This window comes from Camelus dromedarius, chromosome 3 (assembly GCF_036321535.1).
Source record: "Camelus dromedarius isolate mCamDro1 chromosome 3, mCamDro1.pat, whole genome shotgun sequence".
NCBI lineage: Eukaryota > Metazoa > Chordata > Mammalia > Artiodactyla > Camelidae > Camelus > Camelus dromedarius.
In genome coordinates this window covers 47,919,234-47,938,153 of record NC_087438.1, presented here as the reverse complement: position 1 = coordinate 47,938,153, position 18,920 = coordinate 47,919,234, and the positions used below count along the sequence as shown (strand labels likewise).

General features: G+C 38.5%; 1 protein-coding gene across 3 annotated transcripts in view; it reads right to left on the bottom strand.

Annotated features, from left to right (window-relative positions):
- The window catches only part of FCHO2 (FCH and mu domain containing endocytic adaptor 2), a 110,689-nt gene extending 110,266 nt beyond the window's left edge, over window positions 1-423 (bottom strand). The window contains exon 1 of one of the 3 annotated variants that reach the window (XM_031446701.2): window positions 283-423. In XM_031446701.2, the coding sequence (XP_031302561.2) occupies window positions 283-315 (33 nt within the window). In that variant the 5' untranslated portion in view covers window positions 316-423. The remainder of the gene's footprint in view (window positions 1-282) is intronic. The other 2 variants (XM_064481442.1, XM_031446707.2) reach the window with 2 other exon arrangements.
- Between the last annotated feature and the right edge of the window lie 18,497 nt (window positions 424-18,920).

The window sequence follows — 18,920 nt, the reverse complement described above, 5'->3', positions numbered from 1 at the left end:
CCCAGCGCGGGCGGCGGGCGGCCCCTCGGCGTCCCCGCTACCGGCTAAGGCACCGCGCTGACAGTCCCCGCCCCCCGCAAGGGCTCCAAGCCTGCGAGTCTGGGAGGCCGGCCACCCCTGGCCCGACAGGCTTCATCCAGGCGGGACGCTATAGGCGGCGGTCCGAGGACGCTGGCCCTGCCCGCGGAGCCGCCGCCGCCGCCCGAAGCACACGCAGGCCGAGGTCAGGAGCAGAACCCTCGGACTCCGAAACCCATACAGTGTCCAACATCCTTCTCTTACCCAAAAATTCTCAACGAAATGCGCCATGACCATCGTGCCGCCGCCGCCGCGCCGGGTTCCGCGTCCGCGCCCTCCCGCCGCCGTGTAAACACCGGCCCGGCCCCCACGACGCCGCCAACGCCGCCGACGCCGCCGACGCCTTCTTCGTCCCGGAGGTCGGCCCGCACCCTCCAGGGCGCATGCGCCACCTAGCGGCCGCCTCGCGCGCGCGCGCGCGCGGCGAACTCTCCAACGCCACTGCTTGGTTGCGCATGCGCTCTGGACCCTATTCCCGGGTTTTAGTCGGGTTTCTCTCCCCAGCACGCGCGCGGTTGAGAATGAGTATTCTCTTGGTAATGATGAAGAACTCGGTCTGGGAGCACTCACCTGGGAGACTGCCCGCACGCTTCGCGGTGCGATGCGTACCGGCTCAGGGACTGAGCCAAGAGAGGAGCGGGCCAGGGACAATGGAATTAGCAGCCAGGCTGTCTGCTCTCCTTAAAAGACTCGCTCCCTGAGCTTTCGAGGATCTCTAAGGGATCCAGGTCCGGACAAGCTTAAGATGGGGGAGACTTGGCTTCTTATCACCTGGAGGAGACTCAGAAACCTTTGGTCCACTGGGTGCCTTTCCTTGATATGGAGCTAAAAACCAAAACAAAACTTTCCGAAGCCGGAAAAGGAGGAAACGCCCTGATAGCCCTGGAAGCTGCGTGAGACCCCGGCACCAAGGCCGAGGCCGAGGCCGCTGCCCTCTAGCACTCCAGGAGCAAACCAGTCCGGACTGCCGACAGCAGGAACGTGCCCGAAACGAAAGAATCTCCCTAACCCAGGCAGTTAAAAAAAAAAAAAAAGTGTCTTCCAGGACTTGTTCGTTTTAAGTCCCTGGTTCTCTTAGCAGCCTGTACATTTTGGAAAAAGAAACAAGTTTAAACTCGCCTCGGCATAACAAAAACTAAATCCCCTCCCCACGCCTGGCTTTCCAGAGGTTAAGGGGAAAAAAATTAAACCGGGTCAGTTAAGTCCAAAATCTGCAGTTCTTGAAGCCAAGCCCAGCAAATAGATTTAGTATAGCTTTGACTGTACATGCTTGTCACACCTCCCCAGATCTTATGACTTCAGACATGGTGAACACGACACCACTGTTTATGGCAGATTATTTCCATCCCCCAAAGTAAAAACTACACAGTGCCTTTCACATGGATGAGACTGTAAAGTGTTCAGTTGGAAATCATTGGATAATGGTATTGTGATTGTATCTTTTTAAGAATATCTTTTAGAAATACAGAGGATGTAATGATAAAACATCTAGGATTTGTTTTAAAGTAAGTCCTTAAGGGAGGGGGGAATGAGTAGGAGTATAGATGAAACAAGATTGAGAGTAGGTAATTCTTGGAGTTAGGCAATAGAAACATGGTGATTCACTATATTACCCTCTTTTTGTGTATGTCTGCTTTTTCCTTTCCTTAAAAAGTCTTCATAAAACTATCTAGTTTGGGGAAAAGTCACCTAGTTTTGGAGAAAGTCAAACTTAGAAATTTGCCACAATTCTCTAACCAATTATTAGTCTAGCACTATATTTTTTAATGCTGAAGAAAATTTAAGAAAAATTTAGCCATCTAGATCATCCTGCAAATGAGCTTGGCATTAAATTCTGAGTATCACTAAGCACCACCCCATTTACACCTGGACAGATGAGGGCCATATTCTGGACCTCATGCTTTAAAGGACCTTACATATCACAAACATACACATTACTTTATTAGTAAACACATGAGTGTCTCTGCTACTCCTGATCTGAAGCTGAACACTGAGGAAACGCTTTCTCATATCTCTTGCCCTGTATCTTTAAAACAAAAGGTGGAACTCCAAACAGTGAAAATTTGTGTGTGCTATAGCTGCCCACAACAGATAGACTGCTTTGGAATTTAGGCTGAATCTGAGCAGCAGAAGTGCTTAGGAAGAGAGAAGAAAAATTAGTTACCTTGTGAATCCTTTCAGCTTGAATGCAATAGATTCTTGCATAACAAAGTATTGTTTTGCATAACGCAGTGGTGTCTACCACAGATTTTCCTTGTTGTAGCGTTCCAATTTGTGGTTCCAAGTATGACAATTTAGCATAGTATTCAAATAGTCACACAAGGTACACTGGCCTCTATTCGTACTCTTACCTCTGCTCTCATAAATATTAGAGGCAGGCCTGCCATGAAGATAAATATTCTGTAGATTTGGGGCATTTACAAGGTTCATCAAGGCCAAAACATCATGTGCTGTAATTGCTTAGTATTTAAGTTGTGGGACTTCGTAGTAAGTAGTGATTAAGGTGAGCAATCTTCAGATGAGCTGGTGTAGTAGAAGAATGTGGATGGTATTAGGCAAATTCTGACCTGTCAAGTGGGGTTTCCAAGGATGCACAGTGAAGATAAAGCTCTGAGCCTATAGCCTCACTCATATGCCTTAAAGTATTTGTGTCCCAGACACTTAGCCCTTGTTTATCCAAACACATTCTGAAATTATTAAAAATGGGCATAGATAGTGGACAGTGGTCCTCTCACTGCCTATAATACCTGGCACTTAATAGTCACACAGTAGCTGTTCAGTGCAAGAATGGATGAATGATTGAGCCTATTTGAAATTTCAGGGTGAATGGACTTTGGATAACTCTATGGACTTTCAATAACTCTATGCTTTTAATTAGTACTAGATCTTAGAGCTTATAAAAATGTCATTATTTAAATTCTACTTGATTTACTTTTCTCATATTATTTTAAATCTTTTCAAAGGAATTCTTTTGGGCTTGAGTGTATTTCTTAAAGGATAAGCTACCTTTTGTAATAAAAATAAAATCAAAATGATAATATTCAAGATTAGCTGTTACAGGAGAGCTCCTGTTGGGAACGGGCCCCTTAAATGATTTGGCCTTCAATTTTGAGGTGACCCTACCACCAGATTCATCTTCCTCTTAGGATCTCTCTCTAATTATACCTACTGTCCACATGTCGGCTTCTAGGGGATGCTCTTGGTCCCCATTAAACTCTGGCCCTAGCAGATATGTTACACCTCTGTCAAAAAAAAAAAAAAAAAAAAAAAAACAAGCCCCAAATGGAGTCATGGCACATTTCTTTGAGAATTTTGAGGTAAGACAAGGATATTGGAAATTGTGTGAGTTTTGAAGTACGAGGGTTTCTGTGCCTGACTTAGGCCTGCGTGCACTTCGGGTGGTAGTGGCCTCCACTTGCAGGCTTGCAGCCCTTCCTTTGGGGGAGAGGGTGTGGTTGGTGGGGTGTCTGCTGTTAATGCTCCGCCCCTCTGCTAGTTTAATCCTTTACCCCAGTCCAAAGATCCACAAGAATTGTTGGTGGTTACCAGCTGGGATCATACTGGGTCAGTTTTAAAACTGGACTGGATCCAACTTGAGCTGGACTGGGTCCAGTAAAAGCTATTGCTAATGGGGATCTTGGAAGCCAGAAAGTCTAAAAAATTGATGGCTATGGTTTGAGCATTTAAAAGCTGTTTAACTATGGTATATAGCTGGCCACATTAAGAGTACTCCCACGATTGGGTAAGTTGGCTACAGGATCAGTCCAATTGATACAAAGCTTCCCACCAGGCCCCAAGAAAATTTCTGTGCCAACAAGTTACACTGTAAAACATCCCACAATTTCCTATCCCAGGCATGTCTCTGTTAGGTATTAGTTTGGCTCCACAAAACCCAAAGTCCTAGTTAAAAGAAATGGCTTCCCTTATATCCAGAATTTGTTACCAAAGCAGGCTGATTTGCCCAATTTGCAGCAAGCCTAGCACTGAGATGTGGAAGTCTGTAGCAGAGAAAGAGTTTATTCACAAGCAGGAGACAGGAAAACAAGTCTCAGATCCACCTCCCTGAAGGCAAAGGGCTTGAGATATTTATGGAATAAAGAAGCAAGGTGGTCTTAGATGTGGGGAAAGGTGACTGGAGGCAGGGAAAAGGTGAGGTAATCAGCACTCTGGGCAGGCATATCTGGGTAACATGCTTCAATGGGATGCATATTCAAAAATGGAGGTGCTTCGTATGATTTGAGGGTAGGCTTTTCAGCCTTCTGACATCAAAAGATCATTCATTGGACACCTGCACAGGCTCAGTTTTCCCTAAAACTGTGGTCCCAATCAGCTTTAGTCAGCATGAACTGAACAGGAGCTGACTCCAAGTTGCTAGAAAACAATTTAAGCCACATTATTATAGTGACCCATAGGTCAGAGGTATTATCTATAGGGGTGGTTAAAAAGTTTTGTAATATATTACCTAGGCTATGTGAAGCTTCGAGGGTATACAATTAAAGAAAGAAAGAAAATAATAACTAAAGTAAGCTTAATCAGTAAAGGCAGGTTACAACATAGGAGTTTTTAACAAGCTGTTCCCTTACCTACTGTTCTGTAAGACATGCTGGAGAATTTCTGTTAAGACATCAGCTTCTGTTAACCTTGTAGTGCATGGTTTCAAGTTGAGTATGCTACCTTCTGGCACACCTGCTTATTTTATGTCCAAGAACTATAGTCTCAAAGCTATAAATACCTATGAAATTGGCAAAATCTTATAGACAACCTAGAATTTTGTCTCCTGAGGATTTGACCTTGTAACCTTCAGGTTGGGGGACCCAAAATATGGCTAGAGAGAGACGTGGGTTGTACCCCCATTTGCAACTGGATATGGCTGGACAGAAATATGAGTTAAACTCTGTCTATGGCTGGAGTCCTACCAAACTGCTGCTAACTTTCAAGGGAATTACAATCTAGAATTGCAATGTTCTGAGGTTCTTTCCGCTATTGTGAGGAATGTTCCAATTGGGTAAGATCATTTTAAAAGTGCACTTAAAAGTAAGGGTTCCCATTATCAAAGAAACAGAATGGGATACCTATTTAATTGGTATGCAGAAGCCTCCAAAAGGCTTTAAGATTCCAAAAATAGCTGCATTAAAAGACTAAGGAAGAAGTAAAGGTCTATAAGGTACCTAAAATAAATAACTATAAAACTGACATAACTCCTACTGTCCCCTCTATGCTCCTTTGAGTACTCATTCTAGTAATTCTGTCTGAATTGTGTTTCCACTCTGAAAAGACTACATGACTACACACAAAGTTTGCCAAGTTAATGACCTGACAAACACCCCTATATCGACCTTTAAGGGAGGGCCCCCATTTGGGCACTTCCCAAAGTTGTCTGGGACTCTAAGGGATTTTCTGGTAAATTGCTATGTTATTCCTATAAGCAGCCAAGGGAAAACTAAATTTAAAATTGATGGAAAGCCTTGCCAAATTCTGGTAGGTACTGGAGCCTACAGGTGGAATCCTAGGAAAACTGACAAAAGCTGGCTAAGGATGAGAATTCTTACCAGAGTTAGCTCTCCCTCGGTCTCTGTAGACCCCAGAAGAGAAAGGAAAATAAAATTTCGTGTTATCCCTTTCTCTCCCAGGGACAACTGTTATTTTCTTTTTTTGTTATTATCTAAGTCTTTCTTTTGGCTATCTTTGGGAGTGGCTCTAAGATCTTGGGGGGTAATATCTTCTGTGCCTTCTTTGAGAATGCCTCCTAAAACCAAGGGGTTGTTCAATACCACCAGAAATATTTACTGTTGTCCCAGCCGAAACCTGATAAGATCTCTGAAAAAATTTAATAACTCTATAATCAAATCTGGCCAAGTTGGAAGCTGATATTCAGAGCCTGATAGGAATTTTTTAGGCCTTCTTCTCAAAGCTAAACATACCCAGAGGGAAAGAAAAGCATTCCAACATAGGTGGATGGATGTTGACAGTCCTCTCATCTTACTTAGGTGGCAACCCAATTCTTTGAGGAATTGAAAACAGCTGTCCTTGTTTTACAAATCTAGTCTTTGCACGACCAGAGGGGTGGCTCCTGAAACAACTCAAAGTCCACCAATCTTTTTTAATAATCTCAAATCCTCCCCTACTTATCACAAAAGGCTTGTAAAATATTGGCCTTAGGCAACCAAAGTCCTTTTTGGGGGGAACTTTCATTCTTTCCCTCTGCCTTTGAGATGTAAGTATTAACTCTTATCTAGGCCATCTCCTTAAGAAGACTGTAAGGGGAAGGTCATCTGAATTTAGAATGAAAAATCATGTGTCTTCTCTTCTCTTTAGTAGAAAAATCTGTAGCCATCTGAGCAGATGAACTATTGCAACTGGTATTTTATAGCTACTTACATTATCATACCAGTCTCATGGCTAAAATTTTTAAATGATGCTATAAGATCTCTGTTTGCATCTGTCTATATGATTATGTGTCTATAAATAGGTGTTGTAGATGTGTGGCATTTTGTACTTCTAGATGGTATTGCCAAAATTAATCTGTAAAAGAGCTCTATATTTAATTGGCTTAAAGAAAATTAAGTGCTTATATAAATTATACTCTCAGAAATATAATTAACACTAGCCTAAATTAATGTCAGGTTCATGTGATCTGGGAAGATACTTGGTATTAAAGCTAGTTTAAGTTCGTTAGTTTAATTAAAACAGGCAAGTCTTTAGAGTTACCAACATTGAATATAACGTAGATGAACAACTTTTGTTTTACCTGAATTTCCTAGTCAAATTTGTTTTCTTTGTTGCAAAATTTACTAGCAAAAATAACTTAGAATGATGGCTGATTTTGTCTAATGTCTAATCAAGTTTTTGTGGGTAATCTAAACAATTGTTAGGAGCAAATGATTTAGATAGATGTAAGTGGGATAAGAGTTTATAGATAAACTTTTTAGCAATAATTATATTTTATAACATGGGTATGTAAAAGTAGTTTCCAAAATGTTTTTGGTAACTTAAAAGTTTACAGTCTTGCAAAGTTAGGTTAAATAATGGAAATACACTGAAAATCTAGATCATTTCCAAATAAGATGAAATAGTGAAACATTAATTACTAACCACAGATTTACATACTTTTGGCTTTTTAATATAGAGAAACTAAAGGTATTTGGGTTTATTAGTAAACATGTTTTGTGCTTTATTGAAAGATTGTGCTATGAAGAAGCATATGTTTCTAGAAGTTATGAAATGTTCTCATAAATATGCCAATCTAAAGAATGGTGGTAACAGACAGTTCACAGTGGCTTACTGACTTTTCATTAGGAATTAAGCTTTCCAAAGGTTAAGAATTCTGATTAGTATATGTAATTAAAGCTACTAAAAATAATAAGAGAAACAACTCTATATGCAAGGAAAGTAGGATGTGGATCTTTTGGCTAAGACGAAGTGTAAGACATAAAGATGCACTTTTGTTGAGAGAAAAGAAACTAAATTTGGCCTAAAGTAAAAATTGATTATTTCAAAATGGGAAAGGGGAGAATAAAGGACAAATTAAATAGAAAATTGAGAAGAGAGAAAGAAAGAATTTTTACCTTGTGTAATTAAGCTAGTTAAAATTGACTGATACTATAAGTGTTAAAAAATAAGCTTTAAAATCAGTAGTGTATGTACATAAAACTAAACCTTAATTTTCATTCATCTGCTGAAAGGATAAAGTTTTTATGTTCTACTGGTCTGCTCTTGATAATAAGATATTATGAAATGTTTTTCTTTTTCTTTTAAGTAAGTACCCAGAAGGTGAAGATTTCGTTTTGTTGTTTTATTAAAATAATCTCCTGTGCTGAATCATGTCTTTGGTTTTGGTCACAACTGTGTAATTTTTTGTATTTACCTGTGAAATCTTTTATCGTTACTTTGGTCAAATAGATAATTAAGTGTTGTTTCATGATGATCTGTGATCCTATTTAGTCAGGTGTTTTTAAAACCTTTTGATATTTTTGATGAACTTCCCCAAATCAAATTCTAGATAAAGTCTTTTTGACCTCGAACTAACTTTGGGTTTTTCCAGAGATTCCCCTGGAAGATCTTAAAAGATTTGTTCTCTCTCATTATAAAAAGGAAGATGATAAACTAGTTAAACTTACTTAATATGTTAAATTACATGGGAAGCACTGTCAAATGAGAAGTAACACTTAGCTGTCTTTATGTTGTCTGTTTGGGTGTATGTTATAAGTGTTCCAGAAACTGTGAAGTTCCTGGAAGTCTGATATGTCCTGGTATAATGTTATCATAATTCTGGTTGTTATTTTAAAATGTTGTACCTCACAAAAATAACTATATTTCTTTATCAAATGAACTCCAACAATGACATTTTTAAGTCTTTGTCATTTACAGTTATTGTTTTGCTCAGATGCTTTTGCAAAAGTGTTCCTGCAAAAGTACTTCATCTTCAAGGAGATTCATGAAAAAGGACTTTTCACAAGTACAGGTTTCTGGTAACTTTAAGGTCCTGAAACTGAACTGGGTAAGAATTTCCAAAACTCATGGAAAAACTGAATTCAAGCAGAACAAGAATTAATAACATGGGAGGGAATGAATTGAGGAGGATGACAATAATTTATCTGAATTGTTGTTTCACGCTAGGCTGGTTCTTTAATGTTTTGTTTTTCCAGATTGAAGAAGACTTTTTTGCTTAAGCTATATATGACCTACAGCAATTTAGTAAAATATACCATTGTCAACAAAGATGGAATTATTTACTTTTTCCCTACCTGATCCTTCCAATAGTTATTTGTATAAGTTCAATAAGAATTTATTTTCCTTGTAACAGGATGCAATTATAAACATTGGCTCTATTACCAAGATTTTAACTGAAATGGTATTGAAGGTAAAATCTGATGCTAGTCCTTGGTTTGGCTTCCTAGCCTCAGAGGCTTTTCAGAGTTCAATCTGAGATAAAAGGTTCGAGCAAAGCAGTCTTAAAAAGAGCTTATGTGGTCAATCACTATTCTTGCTACACTTATTAAATAATCAGGCCAAACTTAATGCAAGTAAGTTAGTTTTACACTGATTATCTTTGGTAAAAAAAAAAATAAGAGTAATTGCAGAGAGAAAAAATTATGTGCACATCTTTGCAAATATTAGATTCTAATCCTGTTAATTGTCTAGGACATTTTGCTATATATCTGCAAACTGAATTCTAGTTTCGTCAAATATCTGGCTACAACTCTCCAAACTAACATTTCCAATTTTCTTCCACCCTTCTGATTTGAAATCCCTAAGAGCAAAGACTGCCTTCAGATTTCCCTGGAAAGGACTATATCAGGCCCTCTTAACTACCCAAATGTCAGCCAAACATTAAGGATTTGAACTTTGGATATACACCTTATAGCAGAAGAAGGCTCCCCCTAATATCTGGTCTTGTATAAATGCCAGAGACCTCCATATCAAACTGACAAGGAAAGAAGTAGCTGACATCAATGTAAACTGCTTCCACTCAAGATGCTAGATCAAGATTTCATACTTTAACTAAATATGAAAATTTCTCTTCTTCCTTCTCTTTCCTTTACAGTGGCATTGGCCTGGAAAAATACTGATATCACCCCTACCTCCCAGGCCATTGCTAAGGCGAGGTGACCTCTGGAATCTAGAACAACTTTTTATTTCAGGCTAGGAAAAAACCTAACTGATCCCTGGCTTGAATAGGAAAATGCAGCAATCTCTGCAAATAAGTCCATTAACAGTACCACCTTAGTGGGAGTGGTTTGTGCCCCAATAGAATTTAACTTTGTCTGTGGTGGTTATCATTCTCCTTGAGCCTGTGAACACCTAGAAGGCTGGCACATAACCAGGCAATGCCTCTTAGGTTATCTAACTGTGCCCTGTCTACAAACAAACTGAGACCTCATTGGACAACTTCTCTGAATTTACATTATCAAATTTGAAAGGAGTTAGGAGAAGGCATTCATGATTTAGGGTTCATTTCTTTTGGCAGGGCTTTTCTCCCCTGGATAAAAGAGAATACAAATGAGGTTATAATCAGGAACGCCCCCTTAACTCTTGAAAATATTGCAGAGTCTACTGCAAAAGGAACAGATGCACAAAAAAGACAGACAATCTGACCAAAGTTGTTCTTGATAACAGGATAGCCCTTGATTATCTTTTAGCTGAACAAGGGAGGTATCTGTGCTGTGGCCAATACCACCCACTGCACCTGGATTCACACTTCTGGGGAAGTTGAAACTCAGTTACATCAGATCACAAGCAGCTGGCTTTAAAAGGTGACTCCATCAAGTGGTCTTTCTTTGACTGATTTGATTTTGATTGGTTTCAGTCTTGAAGGCCATGGCTCCAAAGTCTAGAGTAGACATTAGGGATGATCCTGCTCATAATAATCTCTCTGGTGCATTGTTCTTTCAAGAGCTGTAAATGTATGCTCATAGTTGCTAACTACCAAGCAAATGATCTCTAAGCAAATGAGCTCCCTAAGATTGGAACATGGAAAAAGAAATAAAGAGAGTGATTGACTTAAATAATATGAGCTAGAAGTGCAACCTGTGAATACCACACAGATTCAGCAAAAAAATGGGATCAAGGAAAGCGTTGAGAACTATAGAGCAGTGGCTGAGAGTGGTACTAATGCCTTAAGTTTTGGTCACATCTCTCCATTAGGTCAAGAGTTTGATCAAAAGGGGGGAATTGTTAAAAAGAAGTAACAGGCCCAAAAGTAGAATTGTTATGCTAATCCCCACCAAGATTTAATACCTAACTAATCACAGTTTCATCCTTTCCCAGGAGTGGAATTTTACACCAGTCAGTCTGGAATTTCCTGGTCAGCATTAGTGAGGTAATCAGCCTGAGACCCTCCATCTTCCCCTAACGGAAGGTGGCCTGGTCTGAAATAATCTGTTCTTTTAATTTCTTTATCCCACCCTCTTTCTACTTATAAAAGCCTTCCATTTGGTACAGCTCCTGAGAGCACCCTTATATTCTGTTGGATGGGATGCTGAATGCATGAATCTTTGAATAAAAGCAATTAGGTCTTTACTCAGTTGGATTTTTGTTTCTTAACAGCTCAAAGCGCATTTAAACTGTTTAAACATAACTTAATAAGTGGTAGCAAATAAAAGAGGAGAAATTAACACAAAATGACCTAAATTTAAATTCTCTGGTTTACAAAATATCTCTACAATTTGAGGGCAAGGCACCCAGAGAACTTCCCCCTTTTCATTCCTTAGTTTGATCTCCCATTTTCAATACCGGATTCACAGCTCATAGCACATTAATCAACATTTAGTTTCAAGGGCCAATTCTTCATTACATCATTTAAAACTAGTTCTATTCCAGAAGAGATGGCTATAAAGTAAAACACATTTTTTCATTTATTTTCAAAATAATTTTGCAAATGAACTTCTGCTTGTTTCCAAGATGAGAGTGGCAGGGGAAAGCTACAAAACAACAACAACAAAAACCCCTCTCCTGTTTCCTGCTGATTTTTTCAAGGGGCAGCATCCTGTGTCAGATGCAATAGTCCTCTGTACTCATCCTGTACTTGAAAATAACAAGTGGCAAAAAAGCTAAGCTCCATTAAAAGGCAGAAGAGGAACAGGCACATCCCTGAAATCTGATGGTCTCTCACTTTCCCCTACTCAACAGCAGCATATTGAAAGCAAAAGCTTTATGCAAAACAGAAAGAAAAGCAAAAGCTTGGCAGATGGTATTTAGACAGGCTGCTATACAAGGGCCAGGAGGTAGAAACATGTTAATCAGATTGCAGAACAGAGCTAAATATCACCCTCTGCACACTCTTCTCAGTTCAAACAGCTTCTTAGGCACACCTTTTCTCTCTCCTGAGTGCACCTGGAATTCACTGCCTGCTCCTTGATGTGACATCATCTCTTCCTCCAGGGTGAGATGTACTTTCCTAGGAACTCTCTTACCTTGCTGTCTATGAAAGAAGCACAGAACACCTGATACGTTGTTCAGGGGTTTGTAGTGCTTGTGACCACAGGGAACCCAAAAGGGGTTTCAAAAATACGGAAAGAGAAACTATTAAAATACAGACAGTCAGAAAGTTGATGATAATGTAAAAATATACAAAAATGTTTGTCATTAATGATAAGCAGAAATGCAGAAGATGACACAGAAAATACATTAAAATTATAAATATGTGAAAGTATGCATGTAAATGGACAAAAATCAAAAGAAAACATGAGCAAGTTCCTACTGTATAGCTCAGAGAACTATATTCAATACCTTGTAATGACCTATAATGAAAAAGAATATGAAAAAGTTATATATGTTTAACTGAATTACTATGCTCTACACCAGGAATTAACACAACATTGTAAATTAAATATTCTTCAATAAAATAAAAAATTTTTAATTAAAAAAGAGAACATAGAAAAATGTCTATGTGTTAGGGTGGTAAGAGTATGGCAATTATTGAACATTTGAAACTTGTTTTAATGTAATAATATAATTTAAAGAGTAATCGCTGTTCTTTGTCTTCATTTGAATATGAATGTAACTTGGCCAAATTTTCCTTAAGTCTTTCATTAATTGTCTCCTGTCTTTCATTTATTCAGGCAATAGACAATTACTGAGCACTTAATACAATGAAAGTCTCTCTGTTCTTAAGAAATGAACAATCTAATACAGACTCATGATAAAGACAATAGAGATGATGACAATTACAAAATAATGTGCCCAGAAGAGTGCCTGGTATATGGCTGGCGACAAATTAACATTTTTTAATGAATAAATAAACAAATCACTGTTCAGAAGAATAACCAAAGAAATTCAATCTGTAATTTTTCCTCTCTCTCTCTCTCTCCTTTCTTTCTTTCCTTTTCCTTTCCTTTTTTTCTTAACAAGGAAAGTGACAGGAAATAGCCTGGACTCACAGGGATTTTTCTCCATGAGCTCTTTTGGGGTCCTTGGGAGAAAGAGAGTCCAGAGTAAATTCTGAAACTCAGAGCTTCTGGGACCAGCTAGCTAGGAGGCAGCTGTGTAAAGCAACTAGAAGAACAGAAAACTAGGAATTGTAACCATAGGAACCCAACGAAAGAGGCACCTTTAGCTAAGCTGAGAATAGAGGGAGTGAGCTTGGTCTCCCTTACAGACTCACAGAAGCCTGAACAGAGATCTCAGTCACCACTGGAACAGCACTTCATGCACACTATGTAGCATCAGGTATCAGTAACAACACAATGTACCAGTAAGGAGCATAGGTCCTTGAGTTTCTTGGTCAAATGGGGAGAAGCAGGGAACCCTACCCATCCATTTATGTAACAAACACTTATGTAACATCTATATTAAAAAAAGTCCTCTTCTAAACACTGGGGATATACTAGTGAACGAAACAAATAACTTTGCTGCTCTCATGGCACTTAGTGTAGGAAGAGCAACCATAAGAATGTAAATAAGTGAGATCCTTTTGGATAGTGACACAAGCTGTGAAGTATAATTGAGACAGACTGTGGTGGGGAGAAGAGACTTCTTTACATACAGTGGCCTCTCTGAAGAAGTGACATTTGATCAGAGACCTGAATGAATCAAAGGACCAGTTACTCAAACATCTGCAGAGAGGTCCACGTTGAAGAATCAGACGGTGCACAGGCCCAGAGTTAGCAATGAGCTTGATTTGTTAAAATAAATGGAAGGAGGGCAGTGTAGTTGGAATGCAGTGATAAACTGAGAGAAGATCAGAAAGGAGGTCAGAGAGGGATGCAGAGGGCAGAGAGGCTGGTTGTCATCTAAGTGGCATAGGAAGCCAATGGAGGATTTTAAAACAAGAGAGATATGATCTGATTTATATTTTAAAAGAGCACATTGACTGCTCTGTGCAAAGGCAGGAAGGGCGGTAATTGGGAGGCCACTTAATAGATAGATATAATAGCCCTGGCAAGAGAAGAAAGTGACAGCAGTGGAAGTGGTAAGAGTGATCAGGCTCAAGATCTATTTTGAATGCAAAGCTGACAGAATTTGCCAATGGATTGGATAAGGAGTGTGAAAGGAAGAAAGAAATTTAAGATAGTCCTAGGAGCTGTGCTTGAGCAACTATGCGTATAATGGTGCCATGGAGATGGAAAAGATGTGGGGAGCAGCTGATTTGGAGAAAAGGAGGACTCAAGGGTGTGGTTTTGGACACATTAGCTTTAAAATGCCTATCGGAAATCCAAGTGGAAACGTCTATTGGGCAATTGGATATATGATTTAGAAGCTGAAGACAGAGGTTGGATTTAAGACATAAATTTGAGGGTCATCAACATAAACAGATGAGATGATGAAATCACATAGAAAAGGAGAGGGGAAGAGAGAGGAATGAGTTGAACAAGAAGGTCTGGAGGCACTTCTACACTTACAGCTCAGGAGAAGTGGATGAGTTAATATTGGAAATTTTAAAAGAGTAGTAAAATAGAAGAAACTCTAGCAAAAAAGGATGACATTGAAGCCAAGAGAATGTTTTAAGAACTGGTCAATGGATGATAAATATGAGAAATGCCATTGGATTTAGCAGGATGGAGGCAGCCTTAGCAAGTGTTGAGACGTAAACCTGATTGGAGTGGGTTGAAAAGAGAAGGGAAAGTAAAGACAGCAAGTACAGGCAACTCGTTTAAGAAGATTTACTGTGAAAGGGAGCAGGGAAATAGGCAGATATTGAAGGGAGCAAGGGATGAAACGGAAGGAGCATTAAGCAGGATAGTAGTAAGTCATGTTTGGGTGCCAGAGGGGATGAGCCTGAGAAGGGAAAGGGGAGATAATTATGGAAAAGTGGTCCTTGAATAGAGGAAAGGACATGAGATCTGGAGCAAAATAAGAACTTCAAGAGAGTGTTTCTAGATTTCCAGCTAATAAGTCTAATAGGCTCTTGATCAGTTAATTGGAAAAGAACTATAACTGTGTGTGCAATCTTAGTTCTGCATGGTAAGAGTACCTTTCATGTAACATCTCACAGAATCCTCATGTCAACCCCTACGAGGTCACTACAATTATTATCCTGATTTTACAAATGAGAAGATATATCCTTGGAGATTAAGTTGCCAAAGTCACAAAACTAGTTAGGGTAAACTACTGTTAACCTGTGGTAAACTTACTGACAGTGGTAAACTACAGTACTGTTAACAGAGGCATAGACAAAATGCTATGAAGGAAGGTAAGCAACAGAAGAGGTCAAAAGAAGATAAGTGGTTAAGGGTGAAATTAAACTCATTCACCAAGAGCTTTTTTTTATGTTTTTTTAAACGTTTTTTTAAATGATTAATATCAGACCATAAAGAAGTCCATTCTATGGGTGAAGGTATAGCTAAGTGGTAGAGTGTGTGCTTAACATGCATGAGATCCTGGCTTTAATACCCAGTGCCATTTAAAAAAAAAAATAGAAGTCCCTTCTTTGGTTACTGTCACTCTAACCCAAGTGTTCCAAATGGATATGAATGCTAACTAATAAGAATCCCATATATCTTATTATTTTAAAAAGTTTTTTCTCTCCTCACCATCAGTTCTGAAACATGCAAGAAATATAATTGTCCAAAAACTCAGATTCTAATCAAAATCTAGACCTGTCCCACCCTAAACAGGACATCTGGTCATTGTACTAAAAAACAGTCCTTTTGCAGGCAGAAGGAAACAGACAACCAAATCAGCCTGTAGACATGACTGCAATGTTCTCTGTCAGATCTTTAAGAAAGACCACTAAATTCTGATGAACTGTTTTCAGGGAAGCAACCAGACTGGGCCAAACTCATCAGATTCAAAGGTGATGAAATAAAATCTTGTTTCTACCCTTGCAACTGCACTGGATGATATTTGCCTTGATATGCTTTTTAAAAATAGTGTTTCAAGAACAAACTGTCATCAATTAGGTTTTTTTTTTTTCACTTAGGTCCAGAAAATGTATGTTATTTTTTTCTTCTCACTTCGCACATGCCAGCTAAATCTACTTCTTTTATTTATTCAAAGCTATCTTCAAATATGTCTCCTCCAGAAAAAGAAAGTTGCCAAACCATTACCTTCTGTATAATCTCACTTATATTTCTTTTTTCCTCCATATTCACTGATACATCATTTAGATTAAGTATTTTATGTCTTGTCACAAAAAGCTGTATACTGTTCTTTGTAGCATCTTTCTTGTTCTTTCTTTCCTTTTCTTCTTCTTTTTTTTTTGTGGGTACCTGCATTTCTGTTGGTGTTTGGGGGGTTTTGTCCTTCTTTCTTCACTCTTAAAAATACATCATTTTCTGTTTTTCAGTTTATATGTGGGCTTATATATATATATATATTTAATATATATTTAATATATATATAATATATGTCCCCATTCACTCATTGAACAATTGTGTATTGTGCATTGTTCTGGCACTGTTTTAAATGTGTGATATATGGTAGTAAAGAAATTAGGTAAATTCTGCCCTCAGAAATCTTACCACCTAGTGGAAAAAACAGGCAAAAATGAAATATAATAAAGAAGTAGAGATATAATATGATTTCTGATATATGTCGGTAGATATATAGTATAGCGATAATGCTATAATGAAAAACAAATCTGGGCGAGGGGAGTATAATATTATCTTTAAACATAGCAGATGAGGGAATACATAGAATATGGGCCTGGAATTAAACTAGGTTTTAAACCTGGCTCTGACACTTGTGAGCTCTCTGACCTTAGGGATTACTTAATCATTTGTGTGACTCAACTTGTACATCTGTAAAGTGGGGATAGTAATAGCACCTATCTCAAAGGGTTGCTGTGTGGATTAAACGATTTAATGAAAAAGAATATAAAAACAAATATATGTGTATGTATGACTGGGACATTGTGCTGTACACCAGGGATTGACACATTGTAACTGACTATACTTCAATTTTGAAAAATGGAAAGCACTTAGAGTAGTGCCTGGGATACAGTCAATTCAATAAATGTAAGTTATTAATATTATTAAGAGGAATAGGGTGTAATGGGAGGGGGGCTATTGCAGAGAGAACATCCAAAGAAGGCCTATCTGAGGAGGTGAATGGAGTGAGGGAGAGACTCCCAGGCAGAAGGAAAAGCCAGTGCAAAGAGCAGCAGTGAGGCTGGTACGGCTTGAGCAGAACAAGTGGGTAACAGTTGTAGGAAATGAGGTGGAAGTCAGGGGCCAGATCAGCTTGGGCCTTGTAAGCATGGAAGGACATCACGTGCTGTTCTAAGCATGGTGAGAAGCCAGCAGAGGGCTTCCAGCAGAGGGCTGCCATGATCTCCTGTGTAGGAAGGCCATCCTAGCTGCTATGTGGAGATTAAGCTATAGAGGGGCAAGGCAGCTGGTTGTTAATCATTTGCCAGCACATCACTGTGCAGTATTCAAGATATATTAATAAGCAGAAAAAAAGCAAGATGAAGGACAGAGCACATGGTGTATTTCTGTTTACAAAGAAAGAAGAAAACTATAGATGTTTGTGTTTGTGTACATATACAAACTTATGTATATACACACATTATTGTACATACATAAACATTTCATACATATATATACAATCTATGTGTATTAATATGTGTAGTTTTTAATGTGCACTTACCCTATTTTGGGAAGGATATGTGAGAAACTGGTAACCCTGATTGCCTTTGCACTTGATCTTAGCCAAAAGGCCAAGAATCAATCATGATTGCCTTTGAAGAGGAGAATTAGGTAAAAGAAATGAAAAAGAGACTTCTGCACCTTTTGAATTTTGTTGCATGTCAATGTACTACCTATTAAGAATGAATAAACTTAAACATGAAAAAGAAACGAATCAGAATCATTTTATCCAGATGTTTAAAAATGGAGGTGAACTGGGGTTTGGGGAGATAAGGCAGCAAAAAAATGTACTGAAGTGGACTGCTTGCTTGGGAGGAAAAGATACAAACATCACCACCACCAAAGATACTAGTATGCGTATAGTTGAAACAAAATGAAAATAAAGTATTTCCCTGTTGCCTTTTTTTACTTCAGTGACTATTTGGCTGGTGTCTGTCGCATCACACTGTATTTCCTTGATTTTATAGGATTGTTCTACTGTCTCCTAGCAGTAAATATCCTGTGAAGTCTGAAGCTAGCCTGAATTGTTTTTCCCTTTTCTACATCATTTTGTCAACCTGACTGTCCAAAAGGTTATTTATTTTTCTTTGAAGTCAAGTACATTTATTACAAACTATCTTGTTATAGATGTTCCACATCCATTTTTTTATGTGACCCTGTTAGGTTAGGCTAACAGTTATGATAGATCCCAAATGAAATGGTTCTAAAAAAAGTTTATTTCTCCCAAGGGTAACAGTCTACAACAGGTGTTCCAGATCATAGGACAAGTCTCCACACAGTGATCCAAGGTCTTCAGCCATATTTGCAACTCTTTGGAAAAGGGAGAGAACACATTTTGGTATTTGGCAAGCAGATTTTGGCAATGATATGATGTCTCTTCAATCAGTTGGTATAAGACTTTTAATTCTGTAGTATTCTTTTGAATTACTTCTTAAATATTTCTTAATGTTCACTTGGATGATATCTCAAATATCTTACTTCAGTGTTTAGACTGAAAGAAACTAATTGTGCACAAATAGGCTTTTCTTTCTTTGTCTTCTAAAATTGCCACTTTTTCCTCTGATCCTTTTAAACTTAAAAAAAAAAATTTATTTTTTTCTTTTTCTTTTTTTTTTTTTAAATCCTGACCTATGTATACCTACCTAACTGGCTTTCAACAATTCCTATTTTCCTTTGTACTGCTCCAAATGTCATGTTCATGTCTGGAATTTTTATTTTCTTTTCACTTCTCCCTGGGCCCTGCTCTCTCATGTTTCAATATGAAGAAAAACGTCTTTATGTTCTTATCTTATCTTCCCTGAATGCCTAGATTCT